The sequence below is a fragment of the Mytilus californianus genome, unplaced genomic scaffold (assembly GCF_021869535.1).
Source record: "Mytilus californianus isolate M0D057914Y unplaced genomic scaffold, xbMytCali1.0.p SCAF_3, whole genome shotgun sequence".
Lineage (NCBI taxonomy): Eukaryota > Metazoa > Mollusca > Bivalvia > Mytilida > Mytilidae > Mytilus > Mytilus californianus.
The window spans coordinates 29,266,757-29,285,588 of record NW_026262679.1 but is presented as its reverse complement, the minus strand read 5'-3'; the positions used below and the strand labels follow the sequence as shown (position 1 = coordinate 29,285,588).

Sequence of the window (18,832 nt, the reverse complement as noted above, 5' to 3'; positions counted from 1 at the left end):
TGTTAAAAAGAATTTTGTAGCCATCGAGAGAGATGATATATTTTACCGGGGGTGAGAACAAACAAAAAATCATATTTCGAAGAAAACAGACTATACAATAGTCAAAAGCCGCTTATTTTCGCCTGCATTTTTTGTTTATGCATGAGACATCAACCACAACCTAAACCACAATCGATCTGAAAGTAATCATTTTGCACTAGTAAATCATAAAACATAATCATATCTGCAGCAATATTAAGAAAAAAAAAAGAATTCATATGCCAGTTACTATAGATCAGGAATCGTTCTTTTTAAAGAAATTGATTTTAAAATGTATGTTACAAATTATTAAGAAACTAAGGTTCAAACTCCCTCATGTAAATTTGATCGTAGATGAATTATACTTCAATTGTATCTTCAATCAAAATTTCAGCCTCTAATTTTTGCCTAAAATATGTTTATTAATTCTACTTCTTTCATAACATATCGTCTTTATATACGTTTATGTATAGATGCTGTAGGCACAACTGAAGAACAAGCACAGAAACGATGTTCAGTTGTACCAATCTGCCGTGGGTTCAGTAGAAAGAAGACGAGTGGTAGTATACTATATCTTTATTTTTACTACAATTACTACAAAAATATAGATCCACATTTTTAGATAACGAAGTTTTGATTTTTTTAATACTAATTTTAATAGAAAATAGTTACATTTTCACTCTACATAGGTCTTAGCTAAATATTATCAACTTCAATGTTCGTCTGGTAAATGAACAAAAGGCAATGGTGTAATCATGTCATTTGCTTTAAGAACCGAATTTAAAATTGCAAATAGTTTTAAAACTTTTTCCTTTTGTTTACAATAAGACCACAACGACCTGTATCATGTTCTGTTAGCATGGGCGATATTTGCACAGAAGGAGGAATTGGCTTCAATTTTTTGGGCAAAATGTGAAAACCCATTACGTAAGTATGCCACTACGGATATTTAATTTTTATAGGTTTGTAGATAATTATAATGATGATGCAAAAATATTGTTAATTAAGAAAACATCAGTAAAAAAACATCGGCTGCTTTATTTTTCACGTATATTATCTAAGTTGACGAATATACAAAGGGTCACCTAACTGGTTAAATGTACAATATCTACCTTACCCTGCAACCCCCACCCCCTTCCAAAAGAGAAAGAAACACCATAGATTGATTTTATATCGATTGATTTGTAGTTTGCGCTTGTGTTCATGAAGCTTTTCGAATCTTATTATCCCTTTTTAGCTTTATCATTGTTGAACAAATACCATTGCCACAGATATTTTAATTTAAGCAACATTAGTTAAACGATGTTCAATGCCTATAAACCGATTAAGAAGATATAAAGGCAAATGTATCATACATTAACTGAGGGAATCGCATAACCTCCAAAAACAATGAGACATGATACGACGACAAGCAAGTGTCTACTGCAATGCATCAATGACCCAACTTTCAAATAAACACCCAGTCAAATGCAACAATCGGGAATAAGAAAAATCGTTTCAAAACAGATTAGACAGAAATTCTGGTATGTGACAAAATATGTAAAATCGGTTCTTCTCCCATGTAATCTAACATTAAAAGACGATGCAAACTTTCCGTTTTGATATTGGACACAAAAACTTCACAGAGAATAAGATAATCCTCAGTATGTTCTACTTAACAAGATGCAGAGCCCTTTATATCAAATTCTTCAATCCATGATTTTGAAAACAAACGCCATATCACTGATGGTTGCAATTGAAGTCTACGCAAAAATATCTAAAAATGGTACTTTTATCTCAATGGTATAGGATAAATAGTAAAATAACAAAATAACAAAAATACCGAACTCCAAGGAAAATTCAAAACGCAAAATCCTTTATCAAATGGCAAAATAAAAGCTCAAACACATCAAACGAGTGTAAAACAACTGTCATATTCCTGACTTGGTACAGGCAATGATGGAGTAAACATAGTTTTATAGCTAGCTAAACCTCTCACAGACATTATATGTAAAAATGTCAAAAATTGGGGTACAGCAGTCAACACTGTGATACAATCTTAATCACTATAAGAACAACTAACTATTTCAACAAAGAAAAACAAAATCGCGTATAGACACTCTATAGACAAAGTACATAAACCCCAGTCTAACTAGACCAAGACCATGAAGATCCCACTACGATCTATAAAGAAAATGAGATCGCGGTGAGATCGTGGTATAGTCGGCTTGAATATTCAATATTTCAAAGTTTTCACCTGCATACCACGACCTTGAAATGATCCTGAAAAGATCCTGCCACGATTCCGCTACGATAGAAACACGTTCTAGTTACGATCTTGTCATTCTCCTGCTACGTGTAATAACCCTTACCACGACTTACACGATCACTATACGCTTCTACCAAGACTTTACCGATCGTATTACGATCTTAATATGAGTCTACTACGATCGAACCACGACTCCACTTAGTTTCCACTACGTTGTCACTGCGCTCTTTGTCCCTAAAATTTCTTGACTTCCTCATTGTACACACCAGTTGAACTAGAATGTAGACGTTTTTTTTATAGCAACAGAATGTGGTCATGCAATTATGGTGGCTAGGAGGTAGTAGTTTCGTAGAAAGGACGGCAAGCATGTAGTAGCAGCTTACTATTGTCTTCCGCATCGTATACGTAGTATAATCGTTTCAATATCGTAGTATAAGCGTAATAAAGACGTAGTGAAATCGGGATAGTCCCACTGAAATCATAGTAAGGTCGCATCGAAATCTTTTGCATTGGCTTCCGATTGCACCACGTTCCCAATACGTTTCCAATACGATGCTTCTACGCCAATCCAGATCTAACTGCGTCCTTACTACGACCTTCCTACGCTTCTACTACGACTAGATTTTGCCACGACTGCACTACGAATGTTTTGAGCATGTTTAAACTTGGTCGTTCACCTCCACGTTCATGAAGACCTTGGCACGTCCTTACCACGACCCCCATGATATTACTACGACTTCTAAATTTTTTTTATAATTTCTGAGGTCGTAGCGGGATTGTGATCCTAGTGTGATTGGGGGTATAAGCAAAAATAAAAGACAAGAATACAAAAATAACACAATAGCGGGATGTATAATTACCGAGCCACGCCAAAAGTATATTACCAAAAATTGACTTAACAGTAAAGGTTAAAAATATATATACAAAGACTAATAAAAAAAACCAAAAAAAAAAACAATGTAATACGTAGTTAAGATGAAAAACAACGTCAGTATCATGTATTATTTGTGAAGTTGATACGGAAATTTTATCAACAAGGTTGATATCTTCCGATGAACATTTTTAGAAAAAGGACCAGACGTTCTTTGACATAACCTTGGTTCATCAACTTTCTACACAGACACTGGTGACGTTTTATAAAATCTTGGTAGCAGCTGCAAACTCTCGAATACCGAATGAATTGGGAATTAGGATAGTGATGCATTACAATTACGAGTTATTACGTACTGCGGGTTTCTTAATCTTTGCTTTTCCTGCTCTATATTCACTACTATTCTTCATACTTAATAAACCGCCTCGGTGGTCTCGTGGTAACGTGTTCGCCTCGAGTGCGGGAGGTCGTGGGTTTGAACCCCCGTCGGGTCAAACCAAAGACTTTAAAATTGGTATTTGCTGCTTCTCCGCTAAGCACGCGGCATTAAGGAGTAAGAGTAAAGACTGATCGACTCGGTGTCAGAATAAAAGAGGGACGAAAGATACCAGAGGGACAGTCAAACTCATAGATCGAAAACAAACTGACAACGTCATGGCCAAAAATAAAAAGACAAACAGACAAATAATAGTACAGATGACACAACATAGAAAACTAAAGACTAAGCAACACGAACCCCACCAAAAACTGGGGGTGATCTCAGGTGCTCCGGGAGGGTAAGCAGATCCTGCTCCACATGTAGCACCCGTCGAGTTGCTTATGTTATTACAAATCCGGTAAATAGTCTAATTCGGTAAGTCACATTCGTGAAAAGGGAAGGGTATTGTAGTTACGACATAAGGAACATATCCGATATCATCTGTGAAACGGTTATTCCATAACGTGTCAGGGTAAGGTGACATGTCTTCTTGCGGACTGTTACTTTGTGAACTAGCATTTTGAAAATTCGGCTCAGCGTGTCGGTCTAGTACAAAGCAGGGTGAATATTCATATAACATTAACATGTTCTCGTCTGAATATGCATATTAATTTGACGACGGACGTTAAGCAGCCATCCATCATCATCATCATTATACTTATTAAAGAGATGGATAATTTTGTGATGTTCACCCCTTTTATGAATAATATAGGTGTATAAATGGGATAAAATTTCCGCCTTTTATAATCAAATTTTCAAAGGGACGGTTGAATTTCTGTAGGAACTATTTTTTTGCCGCCCAAGCTAACTGACTTTCTATTTGCCGATATGTAGTAGAATGTTTACAATACTTTCTAAAGGACAAGAGAATAAAATCCTGTAATGTTTGTTTAGATAAAATGACGACGTCGTTTCACTCAATAATATTTGTCATTGACTGCTTTTCACCTCGCATATATCCGAACGTACATGTACTTTAAATAACTAAGAAGTGTACGTCAATGAGAAAGTAACACAGCAGCACAAAAACCTAATAGAAGGTCTATTTAAATTTTTTCTTACAGTAACAGCAATAATGGCAAGTAGCATGATGAAAACAATGGCGGAGATGGTCAATACTGCAAAAGATATTAAACTAAACAAGGACCTATTGAAACACTCAAGGTGAAATTTAACTAGCACGATTGCAAATGAACCTTGATTATTTTCAAATATTTGGGCGGCAAACATGCACTGAACAGACATTGATTGCGAAATGCGTATCTGTTGCAGTCAAATAAGTTTCGTTAATATGACTCAAATCTACGGTTTATCTCGCGAAACAATGTACAGGTACGTTTCAGAGACCAAAAAAAACACTTGATTTTACAACATCTTTGACAAAATTACTTGTATATTCTAGCGTAAAATCAATTTTCTTTTATAAGTGTAACAGTATCAAAAATAAGATAAGTTTTTAATATGACCATTTCCCCTTATCAAAGAGGCATTAATTTTGTACAAACTACAAGTAAAACAGATATGAATGATAACAAATTAATGCATACAGCTTACAATAATTGAATTGAAAGGATAAAAATGAAATTGCACATGTAAGTATACATTTGTATCTTGTGTGAATACACACGTGTTTTAAAGATAAAAAGTTCTAATGTCTTGAGTAATATATATCTTTAAAAATAAGTCTTGAGACCCTCAACAGTATGTTCATTCGTACAAGTGCGCTTTAAAATAATATTTGTGTAACATTTTTATATCAGATCAATCGTTCATATTTTATATCTTTTACTGCGTATTTGTGTATTGTTTTACCATTTCAATGATACACAAAACGAATCTTATATCAATGTTAAAAGACTTGACTGTCTATATTTCTTGCATGTTTATTTAAGAATTGAATGCGTGTCTTTGTTGTTTTATTGGGGTGTAAAGGCGTTGACCGAAGCACATTTGTTTATAAAGCGCGGAAGCAGAAAACACAATATATTGTCTCAGCAATTATAAAGTAGTCCATATGACTTTGGTAAAATTGATACTTAATGCATTGCTACTTACTCGGGCTTCTCGATTGCAATGTAGACATCCAGTCTAAATAATGAGCCATGCAGTTTATCAATAATAGACCCACTTCACATGCCTTCGATTTTGTACGACTTTGTCCCCAGCAGAGCTATAGAAAGACGGCACATTAACGGGAGTTACACCGACACCTTTTATGAATATAGTCACTCGTGCATTCAATCAGTTCATAGGCACTCTATCGTACACCATGTGACCTAATAACCTTGTTTTAGAAATATAATTTATATGAAATATATGAAAAGTGTTGATAAAAATTGTATTTAAAAAAAAACTAGCCCTCCAATAATTCATCTTTTCATGATTTGCAACAATTCATTTTTTTATATATGCTCATACACCTAATCAATACACGTTATTCCAGACTGTTCGAAAAGCGAGCGCTCTTTCTGATAAATTCCTTATATGAAGAAGATGGAATGGGATGTATGAGTTTGATGAATACAGAAGACAAAGTTTGGGGGATTCGTGTAGCTCCAGTAGAATGTGCATTTGATAATGGGATAATTGACGTGGTTTGTCATCCATGCGTGCAGAGATTATTAAACAGAGTTTGGTACAAAGATACAGCAGCGATGTGGCGTGATTGGATGAAGGTAAGTTTGTCTTTGTCAATTATTTTCTGTAAACATTTTTCAAACATGTCATTGAATGATTGCAAATTAACAAGACGTTTCTATTAATCTTTATACTTTCACCAGTATTAAATAATATTTACTGTAAGTCTATAGCATCAGGTTTTTGGTCGTATTTCTTCGTGGTTGTGTCGAAAAATGATAATGACATGTATCATAATTATGTCCCCAAAATTCTATTTGAAAGGAGTGTATAAATTTTTATCTTACCTCCTATACATTTCTAGGAATATGATTGGTTAAATGCAACCGCGTGGAGACCGTGTATATTTCATATGGGGTTAGTAGGCGTGGTTTATTTCAATACACGGTTAGTTAAGTCCCTTTGTAAAAACACGGTGTTGAGGAAAAATCTAAAAGATTTCAACAGACGAAGAAATTGATGATGAAGAATTGAGATAAATTCATAAAACACATTAAAAGCTAACAAGTTGTTATTGTTGGCATTTGTTTTTGTATAGAACAATGGAATTAGGTGCTTAATATTGAAGACTTGATCACTTTGATAGGCCACTACTCTAAATACCACATGTTAAGATAGTCGGTAAGATAAATTCGTTACAGTGTGCTAGTGACCAACCCCATATGGAAAAAAGTAAAAAAAAAAAAAAAAAAAATACCGAACACCAAGGAAAATTCAAAACGGAAAGTCCCTTAACAATCGGCAAAATCAAAAGCTCAAACATTTCAAACGAATGGAAAACAACTGTCATATTCCTGACTGGTACAAGTACCGAGCTACGTCTAATGGATGTTATCAAAAATGGACCAAATAGTAAACGTTAATATATTACAAAGACAAATAAAAGAACACTATAACACGTAATTAAGATGATAAACAACGTCAGTACCTAGAATCTATACATAAGACCATCATGTATTATTTGTGAAGTTAATACGGAATATTTATCAACAAGAATTAAGAATATTTAAAACAAAATATTATCAGAGATATATTTTCGTTTCATTTTTTAGTAAGAACAAAATGTTTATTAATGTTAATAAGATTGTTAAAGTACAATACTTGTCGAATATATATATATTGCTAACAATAACAACTTGTTAGTTTTTAAATGTGTTTTCTGCATTTATTTCCACCTTCATCATCAATTTCTTCATCTGTTGTCCGTGTGAAACGTTTCAGATTTATCCACAACGCCGTGTTGTTTTACGAAAGGCACGTAACACCACTACTTACCGTGTATTGAAATAAACCACACCTACTAACCCCATATTAAATATAAAGGGTCTCCACGCTGTCGCTTTTAACCAAAGATATTCCTAGAAATGTATAGGAGGTAAGATACAGATATATTTGAAAAGGGGTCATATCAGAAGCTGGAAAAAGCATAAACGTGTCAGAAAATTCAAGTTTGTTGGTACTGTATTAAATAAATTATGCAATATTTTCAAATACAGACACAAATTAACTTTTCGTCAGGTAATTTGAACAATTATAAGTCTATTAGATCGACTAGAAAGGTAGAAACAGTAATATATATAGTGAAAGGTATCTCATACTAAGTGTTATAGAGTAAACCGTTAATCCTATGACATAGTTTGAGTATATAAGGGGCATGCGGTGGCAAAATACACTGTCATAACTTCTAACTTCACTGTAATATAATGATAGATCTGTTTAACCGTATCTTTGTTTGGGCATAACGTTCTACATATATATATGGCTTTTCATCGATATCATATTATTTTCATCAACATTAGTCGCAACCATCTACCAACAAAAGGCTATATGGCGGCCTTTGATATTACATGAACAGGATGATAACTACTCAATATGCATGATCTGGTGACATATTGATACCTTTTAAAGTAAAGTTGATAATGAGAAAATATAAATCGTCACTTTTGGGTAAAGTTAGTTCTCAAGCGATGATCTGGTATTAATTGTGCAAACTATATAGTTGGATTGATATGAAACATTTTTATCTTAATATTTTACTGTTCATTACAAAAAAATAATTCAAATTTATTATATTTTAATACCTATACTTTTAAAATTTCTAATTTATAGACGAGCGTATGATTTTGTCAGGTTGTATGAACTCATTGACAAATTTACCTTGGGAATTCGGTAATTTTGTTAAAAAAAAATTCTCATGAAAGACATAGCACTTATTTTATAAAATGAACTCTAGCCAATTTAAGCTGAATTCATGTTCAATGCTCCAGGAAATATCTATAAAAATATGAAACATTAAGAAATATATCAATTAAAGAGTCTGAATAATTGACTAAAAGATTCTGAGAATTAAAAAAAAAATCCCTGATAATTTGTATAAAGCTTTACAATGCTGTTCAAATACATGTTTGATGACACACGATAACAATTTTAGTTCAGTTTTATCAAAATGAGTTAAATTAAACATTGCTGTTTTTTTAATTTGCATTTGAATCCGCATTCATGCGACCTTTGATTTAATCCTTTCGGATATGGGATGCCCATGTGCTCAGCATTTTAGTGATAAAAACGAATGAATGCTGATAAAAAGATTAAACTAGGGGAGGCCGCTACAGTAATCCCGATTTCTTCGTTTGTTTTGACCCCCAAAAATATGTCTAATACAGGTTACATTTTTAAAATTCATATGTTTTTATATTATTTATGACATGAACTTAAACAGAACTACGAAAATCGACCCTATAATGCTACACGTGCTTACCTGTCTATTTGTATGTTAAGTTTACTTTCTGTAATAATTATAACAGAGTAATATGCCAATCGACAGCTTTCGTTAATCTTGTTGATTATATGGCATTCAGTCAGAAATACACTCGAAACGTTGATATTGTGTTTTGTTTTGTTGAAATTTTGGAGTTCTGAAGTACGTTTTAGTATATATAAATTCACAAATTTGATAATTGAATAAATTCAATAAGCATGAATCGGCAGCTAATGCCATTTAAACATGATTAAGTTTAAAATTTCCAAAAGTATTGTCCATAACAAAAAAAATTCAATTTGTATTAAAAGACTATGCACGAAATGCCCTTTTTATCCATTTTTGTGGATAAATACTTAAAAACTGTCGAAATGTATGAATTATTTAATAATAACAACATAAACATTACCAATTTTACAGCTGACATGCATTCATCTTAAGAAGTTCGATATTTTTACATCCTCAAAATACATTTATGAATATGATTTAAAAAGAGAGGAAAGAAACCATTGTGCAATACATAAAATTAATTCCATTAAAGCAGACAGAAAAAAACGATGAACACACCAACAATAATATCAGAAATAAAGGCAACAGTAGTATATCGGTGTTGAAAAGTCATAAATCGATTGAGAGAAAACAAATCCGGGTTACAAACCAAAACCGAGGGAAACACATCAACTATAAGAGGAAAACAAAGGAACAACAGGAACACCGAAGTGCAACAAGAAACTATGCATAATTCTAAAGTTTGAGCAACACGAAGCGTCCAAATACCGGAAATGGACTCAAGTGACCCGAATGAGTTCCTAATTCACTAGTGATACTAGCCTGTTAAGATTAGTCTTATACGGTGAAAAGGCATCTCATAATTGCTTACATGCCAATGCAACTAATAGAACCCTTAGACATTACCAAACCCATAATGTGCATTTTAGTAAAGAATGAACTTCAGTTTTTTTTTCATGGTCCTTACAAGTAAATATGAAATGAATTCAGGGGAGGTTGGCCATGCCTCTTTTCAAAGGATTTCAGTATCAGGTTGAACACTTAAAAACAAATTAATACAACCGTATTAAAATATGACATTTTTATGTTACAGATTCTATTTTGCATTAGTATATCAAGTACAAAGCCTAAAAAAGCATGGAAATCACCAGCAATGATGTTTTTGATCCACTATGTAAGAAACACATATATATTTCAAAATACAATTCACAGTTGCCGTATTCAATTATTTGAATTATTGGGGCATACATTTTAGCTGGTTCCTCGTGAATGATCATTGTTCTACAACCTAATGTATTCACTTAAAAAAACGTAAGTTTTAGAAATTTAAATAATGTTATATTTTCAAATATGTAGGGTTTTCTATATTTGAAAACAACCATTAAAATAATCTTATTTAAAACGATAACATAATCATATTAAAAACGATTACATAGCCGTTTTCGACAATAAGTAATATATATATATAACGTCTTTTACGAATTAACGTATTTCATTCACGAAAAGCGTAGCTTGAGTGGATTAAATATGTTAATGAGTAAGGTGTGGCTATATATGATTTGTAACATTATCGGCGATGACTGGAGAGCGATTTATGTGTTATTGGAATCCCCCCAACCTCTCCATGGCAAAAATTATTGAGGGGATAGATGCAGAATCTTGTTAGATGTATACCATGCTGCCCGTTTTCAAAACCAATAAGATGTGTAGTTTTAGGAGAGATAAAAGAAGGAAACGTATGTCAAGCTTATTGTGTTATTGTGAAGGTATTCTGCCTTTCCCAACACCATGAAACTGATCGAATAATAGATGGGCTGTTGTTTGCGTAAGGTCCAGAGATAAATATTTTAAGCATGCTCAATTCACGGGGATATACCTTTAAAAAGTGGAGGAAATGAAACTACTAAAAATCCAATGACAAGTTTTTTTGGAATATTTATTTTGACACGATAAAAACAAGTATCCACCAATGTATCAATATCGCATCTTCGTTGATAGACCACGTTATTCTTTGTTGTCGCTCTCCTCGAGCATTCATTTTTTTCAAGTATAGAGAACCATTTTTAGTTTAGGGTTAGGTTTACAAGTTTGGCTAGTGTGAGAGTAAGCCCCCCACCCTCCTTTTCCTGAATTTTTGTTTTTTGATATATTGTTGTGTATGCATTTTGTTTTAATTTTAAAAGGACATTTCATGGTCATTGATTGCAAAGTTTACTAGGCCAAGGAGGCGGAGCTAGACAGTGAAATAAAAACTTCTGAGGGAAGTTAGAGCACTGGTCTAAGCTCCACCCATTCTTTGCTTTTCCTATGACAAACGACACACGACGGGATTGGAGAGTGCAAAAAAAAACAACATAAAAAATCATTCAGTTAACGCACTCCTCTAAAAATACCAGAAGTTAACTCACTCGAAGATCAAAGGAAAAAATTACCATTCATGTTACAATATTTTATACAAAAAAATCACGTAGTAGTTTGAATAGAAAAAATGAAAAAAATATAATTATCGGATTTCAAAAGACATGATGTATCATTTTTTTTAACCTTTTAACAATAGTAATATTTGCATACTTTTAGCCATGGCGTTATCAATTCATTTTTAACTGATCAGTTTGAATGTCCCTTTGGTATCTTTCGTCTCTCTCTTTTGCAATATTTGCAGTCTTAAGTCCTTAGTTATTTTACTTTTTGTGTAATATTGCTGCAGACCAATTTAGAATACAGCGAAGGATATGTCCTTTTCTTTATATATCACAATTAATGTCAAAGTATTCTTACATAACTAAAAATTGTGTACATTCAACATACAATTCGAGTATCCCTGATGGTTAAACTATAAATATATCAAGGCCTGTGCGTTATTATCTAGAATACATATACTTATACTAATCTGAATTAATCCATCTACTATTTTTTACTTGAAATGTTTTGCCTTTCCTTTTGTAGCTGATTATGTTGGGTATGCTAGTAGGTTACAGCGCATTCCTCTTATCTAACATTAAAGGTATCAACACATTTAGTGATATCGGAGTTTATGAGCTATTACTTTATCTATGGATCACTGCAGATGCCGTAGAAGAAATATTTGTATGTATAAAAGTATGGTATCGTTGAATAGCTGTCCAATATATTACTCATTTTTTAACATTCAATGAATACATGTAAATAATATGTATTGGTATGCTTTAGGCTTCTATGTGTATAAGGTATAATTTTTGTTTGAAATCAAATTATGCAGGCGGTATAAATCTGATTTTTGTAAACATTATTTGAACTATTATATATCCGAATAAAACAGTATATATAATTCAATGACCAATACTTTAGTGTTAATATTGAATTAAATGACAGTAAAAAGTACATAAAAACCATTTCAAGTAAAATTGGTACCGTTAATGTTATTCAAACTGACTTTTTCAGTTTGTTCATATTTTTTAAGTTATGCCATTATTCCATGTCGGAGGAGAGTTGTTCGCTCACAAACATGTTTAACCCCGTTACATTCTTTATGTTCCTGTTCCAAGCCAGGAGCAAGAAATTCAGCGGTTGTCATTGACTGCTGTTGTTATATTTGGTTTTTGTCATAAATTATACCGTTTGAATTGTTTTACATTTTGTACTGTCTGGGGCTTCAAAGCTGACTATACAGTATGGGTTTTGTTGAGTGATGTACGATGACCTAACGCTGATTACACCCACTCCGTATAGACACACACCTTCAATATGTATCTGTTTATATTGTTTAGTCATGAATCAGGCCGCTGTATTTGGCTTGAATTTTTTCACATTTTTTCATATCGGTCGTTCTAGGATATAGGATTTGCTTATTATTGATGGTCGCTCGTTGAAATACAGCTTTGTTTGATTATTGTCCCGTAGGAAATCACACCATATCGCCTTCTTTTATTCAAATTTCATCTAGCCAAAACAATGATCAGTGTATTGAATAAGGGTACATGGATGCATTTAGGCCACTAAATCAGATACTAATGGTCCTTTAGATATTCAATATCTAAACAAAAATTGCAAAAACCAGTTAATAGTGATTAAAACGGCCAATCATCAAGAAGAAATATGCCATTTTCTTTTCGGTCATGCTTTTAAGGTTTAAATTAGCGAAGAGAATGGTATATGTTAAGAGATTTATTGCAATAGACAGACGACGTAAAATTGCTAAAAACTTGAAAATTCTAGAATTCCTTTATTTTATGTTTATTTTGTTGATGAATGAATACGATAAAGTAAATTTGAAAGTATGTTGAAAGGTCTCATAGTTGACTCTGGACAGTCTTTGCAGAACAAATCAACGTTATCCTAGATCGTTAATAGGCAACAGTAGTTTACCGATGTTCAAATCAAAACCTAACAAAATAATACATGACGTTGTTTATCATCTTAATTAGGTGATATAGTGTTCTTTGTATTTGTCCATGTACAATTTTAACCTTTATTGTTTAGTTCTTTTTGGTAATTTAGTTTGGCGTGGCTCGGTAATTACACATCCCGCCATTATTTTATTGTGCTATAGTAAATTTTGTATTCTTGTCTTTCATTTTTGCTTATGTACTTTGTCTATAGAGTGTCATTATACCGTTTTGTTTTTATGCCCCACCTAGGAGCATTATGTTTTTCGGTCTGTGCGTCTGTTCTTCCGTCCGTCCGTCCGTATGTTCGTCCGTCCGTCCGTTCGTTCGTCCGTTCGTCCGTCTGTCCCGCATCAGGTTAAAGTTTTAGGTCAAGGTAGTTTTTGATGAAGTTGAAGTCCTATCAATTTGAAACTTAGTACACATGTTCCCTGTGATATGATCTTTCTAATTTTGATGACAAACTAGAGTTTTGACCCCAATTTTACGGTCCACTGAACATAGAAAAATGGTAGTGCGAGTGGGGCATCCGTGTACTATGGATACATTCTTATTCTTTGTTGAAATAGTTATTTGTTTTTATAGTGATTAAGATTATATTACAATGTTGACTGCTGTACTCCATTTGTTGACACATGACCTATTATGTCTGTTTATTTTGCTCACACATCGTGTCAATATAATGCTATAAAACCAGGTTTAATCCACCATTTTCTACATAAGGAAATTCATGTACCAAGTCAGGAATATGACAGTTGTTTTCCATTCGTTTTATGTGTTTGAGCTTTTGGCTTTGCCATTTTATAAAAGGCTTTGAATTTCCCTTAGAGTTCGGTATTTTTGATATTTTACTTTTTGTGTAAAATTGCTGCAGACCAATTTTGAATACAGCGAAGGGTAAGTCCTTTCTGGAAATTGTCTACATAATTAAATCAGACAAGACGTGGTTGTAAACAATTCCTGAGTCAAATGTGTTTTGATCACACTTGTTGAGAGGTCTATATGTTGAAATGTTAGGTGACAGAAACAAATATAGATATATATTGGAATGTTACTGCTTCTATAGATGCTGTACAATTCAGAACTAGAAATATTGTATAAACTCCTTGTCCCAAACTTCATGTTTTGTTATATGTTTTATTTTTGATTGCTGTCTCGTTAACGTAATATACTCTTAGGTCATGTTTTCAATATGAAATGTATTAGATCTTATGTTCTCCTTCGCAAGGTTTAACCGAGAATGAATTACTTATATATTAAAACTGAACATTTACTTAACATGAGATCTCCTTGTGAGAGTAGCATACTTTAATTCAAACCATTTTAAGTCAAGATATACAAATTTCCAAAATAAGTTTATTTTATATTATTAAAAAAAATCACGTCATTACGGCCGATTTTGTACGTAAAGTACAACTTTTGCAACTCCTCGTATATTTTTGTAATTAAGATCTAATTGTCCTGCATCTATTCCTATGCGGGTTAGGATACACTGGTTTTTACCTCTCTCATGGAGTCTTCATATTCAAGAGTACGTAGCTGGTGCATCCAACATTGTGCAATTTCTTCTTTTTGTATAAAATGAACGATGATTATTTAGTCTGATGTTGAATCTGGTTTCTGTTGTGCCTACATATTGCAGATAAAAAATTCAACAAGTAAGAACATGAAAACTAATTTCCTTTTAACAGTAAGATATTGCATAGATGCGGTATCGCTGCTTTGTTACTATGCTGATGAAAGTTATGTTATTGTTGGCGACTTTGCAGCACTTAGAATTGCTTCTTCAGCATGGTTTGTAACACCAAATTTTCGAAGTCATTTGTTTTGTTTTAATTAAGATTAACAGGTATACCTTCTTGAGATTTTTTTTAACTGCAATAAGTCATAACAGGAGGCTCACAAAACCAATCCTAATCAGTAAATTTGAATATCAATTTTTGCATTGTTGATTGCTTTGTATTTGTCAATCTGTACATTTGCAATACTATAATCTTATATTATCAAATTATTTTCACTTCCGTTTAGAATTAACCGTTTTTTTGTTTGGAGATATCCACAATAAAATCAAAATTAAAACAATTTCCTAATGTTGGTAGTATAAAGGTTTGGTTGGCGTGCCTGCTTTGTTTGTATAAATATTTGCTCAAGCATTGTAATTATGATTGTTCTCTGCAATCAATAGATAGGCGAGGCCTCAGCTTGTATACATTACACTCTGCATTATACTTAACATCCAATAACATTTATGTATAATGCACACAAGCTGAAGCCCCGCCTATGTATTGATTGCAAATGTCAATCTTCATTACAATGCTTGAGCAAACCTTTATACAAACAAAGCAAGCCAGCCAATCAAACCTTTAAACTACAAGCATTAGGAAAATAGCTCTAAAAACTAAATCGAACATGTACAAATGACTTTTATGTATTGTTTTCTTTTCCAGAGAAACATTGTGATAACGGTGCAAAGAAATATATCTCACAATCAATCTCGCAAAAGGTTCCGGTTGTATTGTTATCTGACCAACTTATGGAATGTTTTAGCATTACTCTCTTATGCAGTACTTGTATCTGCAGTATTAGTTCGTACTTTCAATGGTGGCCAGCGTTTTGAAATTAGACTCTACAGCCTTGGATTGTTTATAATGTATATGAGATTTTTTCATAGCTTAATGGTGTTAACATATTTTGGTCCAAAACTTATTATGATTGGCAAAATGGTGAGTTACTATTTCATTCAACAAAATTAATCTCAAGCTAACTACTTGGTACATTTGTTGAATCTTCCAATGAATATTAGAATATAAGACAAAAAGATATAAATTTAAAACAATTTATGTTCGTTTGAGATACATATGTTGAAATCGCAAACCATCCTAACAATTACATTGTGCTGCCTCGAACATTTTTAAGTGCGATATGCTTTGTCCGATTTTTTTACAAATAGATATTGTTTTAATGAAAACATGTGTGTGCCCAATGGAACTTTTCCGACTCGTTTTAATGAGTGGATAGAACGATTTAATTGATAAATTGAGGCTCTCAAAAGTTACGAGTAAAATTTTGCCAAAGCCGGAAGACTACCCGATACTAAGTTTAGATTATTTAGTGCAGTACTGCTTAGTCATAGAGTTTATATATTTATAAGTTCCATAACTATTATAATAATACGTATGAGTATGAATACATTGATATTCGTTTTTAAGATAAAGCCAGTAAACCAATATTGCAGTGTTTGAACGAACGGGAAAAAATGTAATATGAAAGCTTCAAGGGTGCCACAAGAACATTAAAAGAAACAATTCGATTGTATTTTTGTTTGTTTTTGTTGTATTATCATCAGTTTTTACCAAAATCATGTTTAAAACGGTCCTAAAATAAAAGTTTGATAATACCTTTTTAATACTTTGTAGCTTAAGGAATTGCTTCAATTTAGTTGGATCCTGTTTGTTTTTATTATGTGTGCTGGCGTACTGTATCATTCGAATATGTATCCTAATCATCGTGATATGTGGCCAAATCGTGGAGCAGATACAGCGCATTGGCGAATATGGAAGATCATTTCATTACCTTATTGGCAACTTTATGGTGAACTATTCATTGATGAATTGAAAGGTAACGACTATATGAACGATTGAATGTAGTATGATAGCAATACTTAATTATTAAACACAAAGCACGTACTAAAATTTGTGTTTGAAACATATTTCATCCTACGAGAAGGTTAAGCAAATATATAGTCAGAAACCTGTTGTTCGGTGGTTGTCGTTTGATGATGTGGTTCATAAGTGGTTCTCGTTTCTCGTTTTTTACATAGATAAGACCGTGTGTTTTCCTGTTTGAATTGTTTTACACTAGTCTTTTTGTGGCCGTTTATAGCTTGCTGTTCGATGTGAGCCAAGACTCCGTGTTGAAGGTCGTACTTTGATATATAATTGTTTACATTTTACACATTGTGACTTGGATGGAGAGTTGTCTCATTGGCACTAATATCACATCTTCTTATTTGTTTCTAAGAATTCAGAAATTAGTTTACATTCTCCATTCTCCATTATAACCATTCCATTGAAGATTTCTATATTAAAAGTGTACAAAAAAAATATTTGAATGAAATAGAAATTCTGAATTACCACTCGAAGAGACACCATAGGTTAAACAAATTGTACAAGTTATAAGTAATGATGCAAATTGATGCTTTTAACAAAGTGGTTCACTTATTTATATGCCTGACGCAATTGAAGAGATTAACATTTATAAAAGGAATTAACAAATGTTGCATGCCACGACGATTTGATAACTGCGTATTTTCTAAAGGAATTCGTATTTTATGTTTTCCTTTATGCAACGTTGATTATCACTATGTTCATCGACGGCGAAGTATGTATTAAGATTATAAACAAGTACACCCAAAATGTACATACATAATTGATAAACCATAGCGAAATCAAGTTTCAAATTCGAATGTTGTTAATTTTTAAAACTTTGTTGCGAATTGATGCCATTGGTCTGAATCAAATAAATATGTCTTGTAACTGCCTGCATCCGCCAAAGTACTACATATAAGCAAATTGACATTATAGTGAAAAATAAATATTTTCTGTTAATTTGCAACTTTCTTTTTACAAGTAACTTTGTTCCATATGATTCAAACCACTTACTGAATAAAAGGGGCGTACACAGAAATACAAGAGGAAGAATTGTGTTATACTTCTCGAAACGACATGTTATGTTGTGCATTCAATATTCAATAAAACATTATGTGCTTGTTTCAACTTACATAGTTTGCAAATAATTAATAATGTGTAAAATTTATACACGACTTAACATTATTATGTGGCTATTAGTAAAATGTATTTGTTAATGTTGTCAAATCGAACACTTTGACCTTACCATTTTTCTGATACTCATTTGACCGATTAACTGTTTATTTCTTTTTTATTTTCAAAGACAATAAATATCTGAAGTACTTTACAAATGGGTTTCTAGATAAAACGATGTGCTTAAGATTATTGTGACATCCTTTCCTAGATCATTATTTATGCTATATGTCTGAATGTTACCGACAAGTATATACACTCGAAATTTGCATTTTTCAATTTTGAATCAGCATTTTGTTTGAAAAATGACCAAACCTTATATGTGGATGATTTGCATGTTTTACCTTCACATCCACACAATATTATGTTTAAGTGAAACAATGAACAAAATTGTAAACATTCATCAGCCTACAAGTGCTCACAGTCATTGTCATTTATGATTTTAAAACACATTTATATCAAATTTATTTTAAAAAAGGTTCAAATAACCGACCAAATTTTTTTTTGTGTCTTTGATTTTTTGTCATTTCGACGATTAATAATTTGAATATATAACTGATTACAACAAAATGAATTATAATATTTCGAAAACAAATACGAGGAGGGTATCTTTTAATGAATGTTTTACT

The 18,832-nt window shown here is 32.4% G+C and overlaps 1 protein-coding gene across 6 annotated transcripts in view; it reads left to right on the top strand.

Moving 5' to 3' along the window:
- LOC127734318 (uncharacterized) overlaps positions 1 to 18,832 on the top strand; it is a 125,074-nt gene that overhangs the window by 30,256 nt on the left and 75,986 nt on the right. For 3 of the 6 annotated variants that reach the window (XM_052244150.1, XM_052244151.1, XM_052244153.1), the window contains exons 14-21: positions 492 to 578; positions 847 to 945; positions 4,680 to 4,779; positions 6,059 to 6,290; positions 10,113 to 10,193; positions 11,966 to 12,106; positions 15,831 to 16,106; positions 16,800 to 17,001. In XM_052244150.1, coding sequence (XP_052100110.1) covers positions 492 to 578; positions 847 to 945; positions 4,680 to 4,779; positions 6,059 to 6,290; positions 10,113 to 10,193; positions 11,966 to 12,106; positions 15,831 to 16,106; positions 16,800 to 17,001 — 1,218 coding nt within the window. The remainder of the gene's footprint in view (positions 1 to 491; positions 579 to 846; positions 946 to 4,679; positions 4,780 to 6,058; positions 6,291 to 10,112; positions 10,194 to 11,965; positions 12,107 to 15,830; positions 16,107 to 16,799; positions 17,002 to 18,832) is intronic. The other 3 variants (XM_052244148.1, XM_052244149.1, XM_052244152.1) reach the window with 2 other exon arrangements.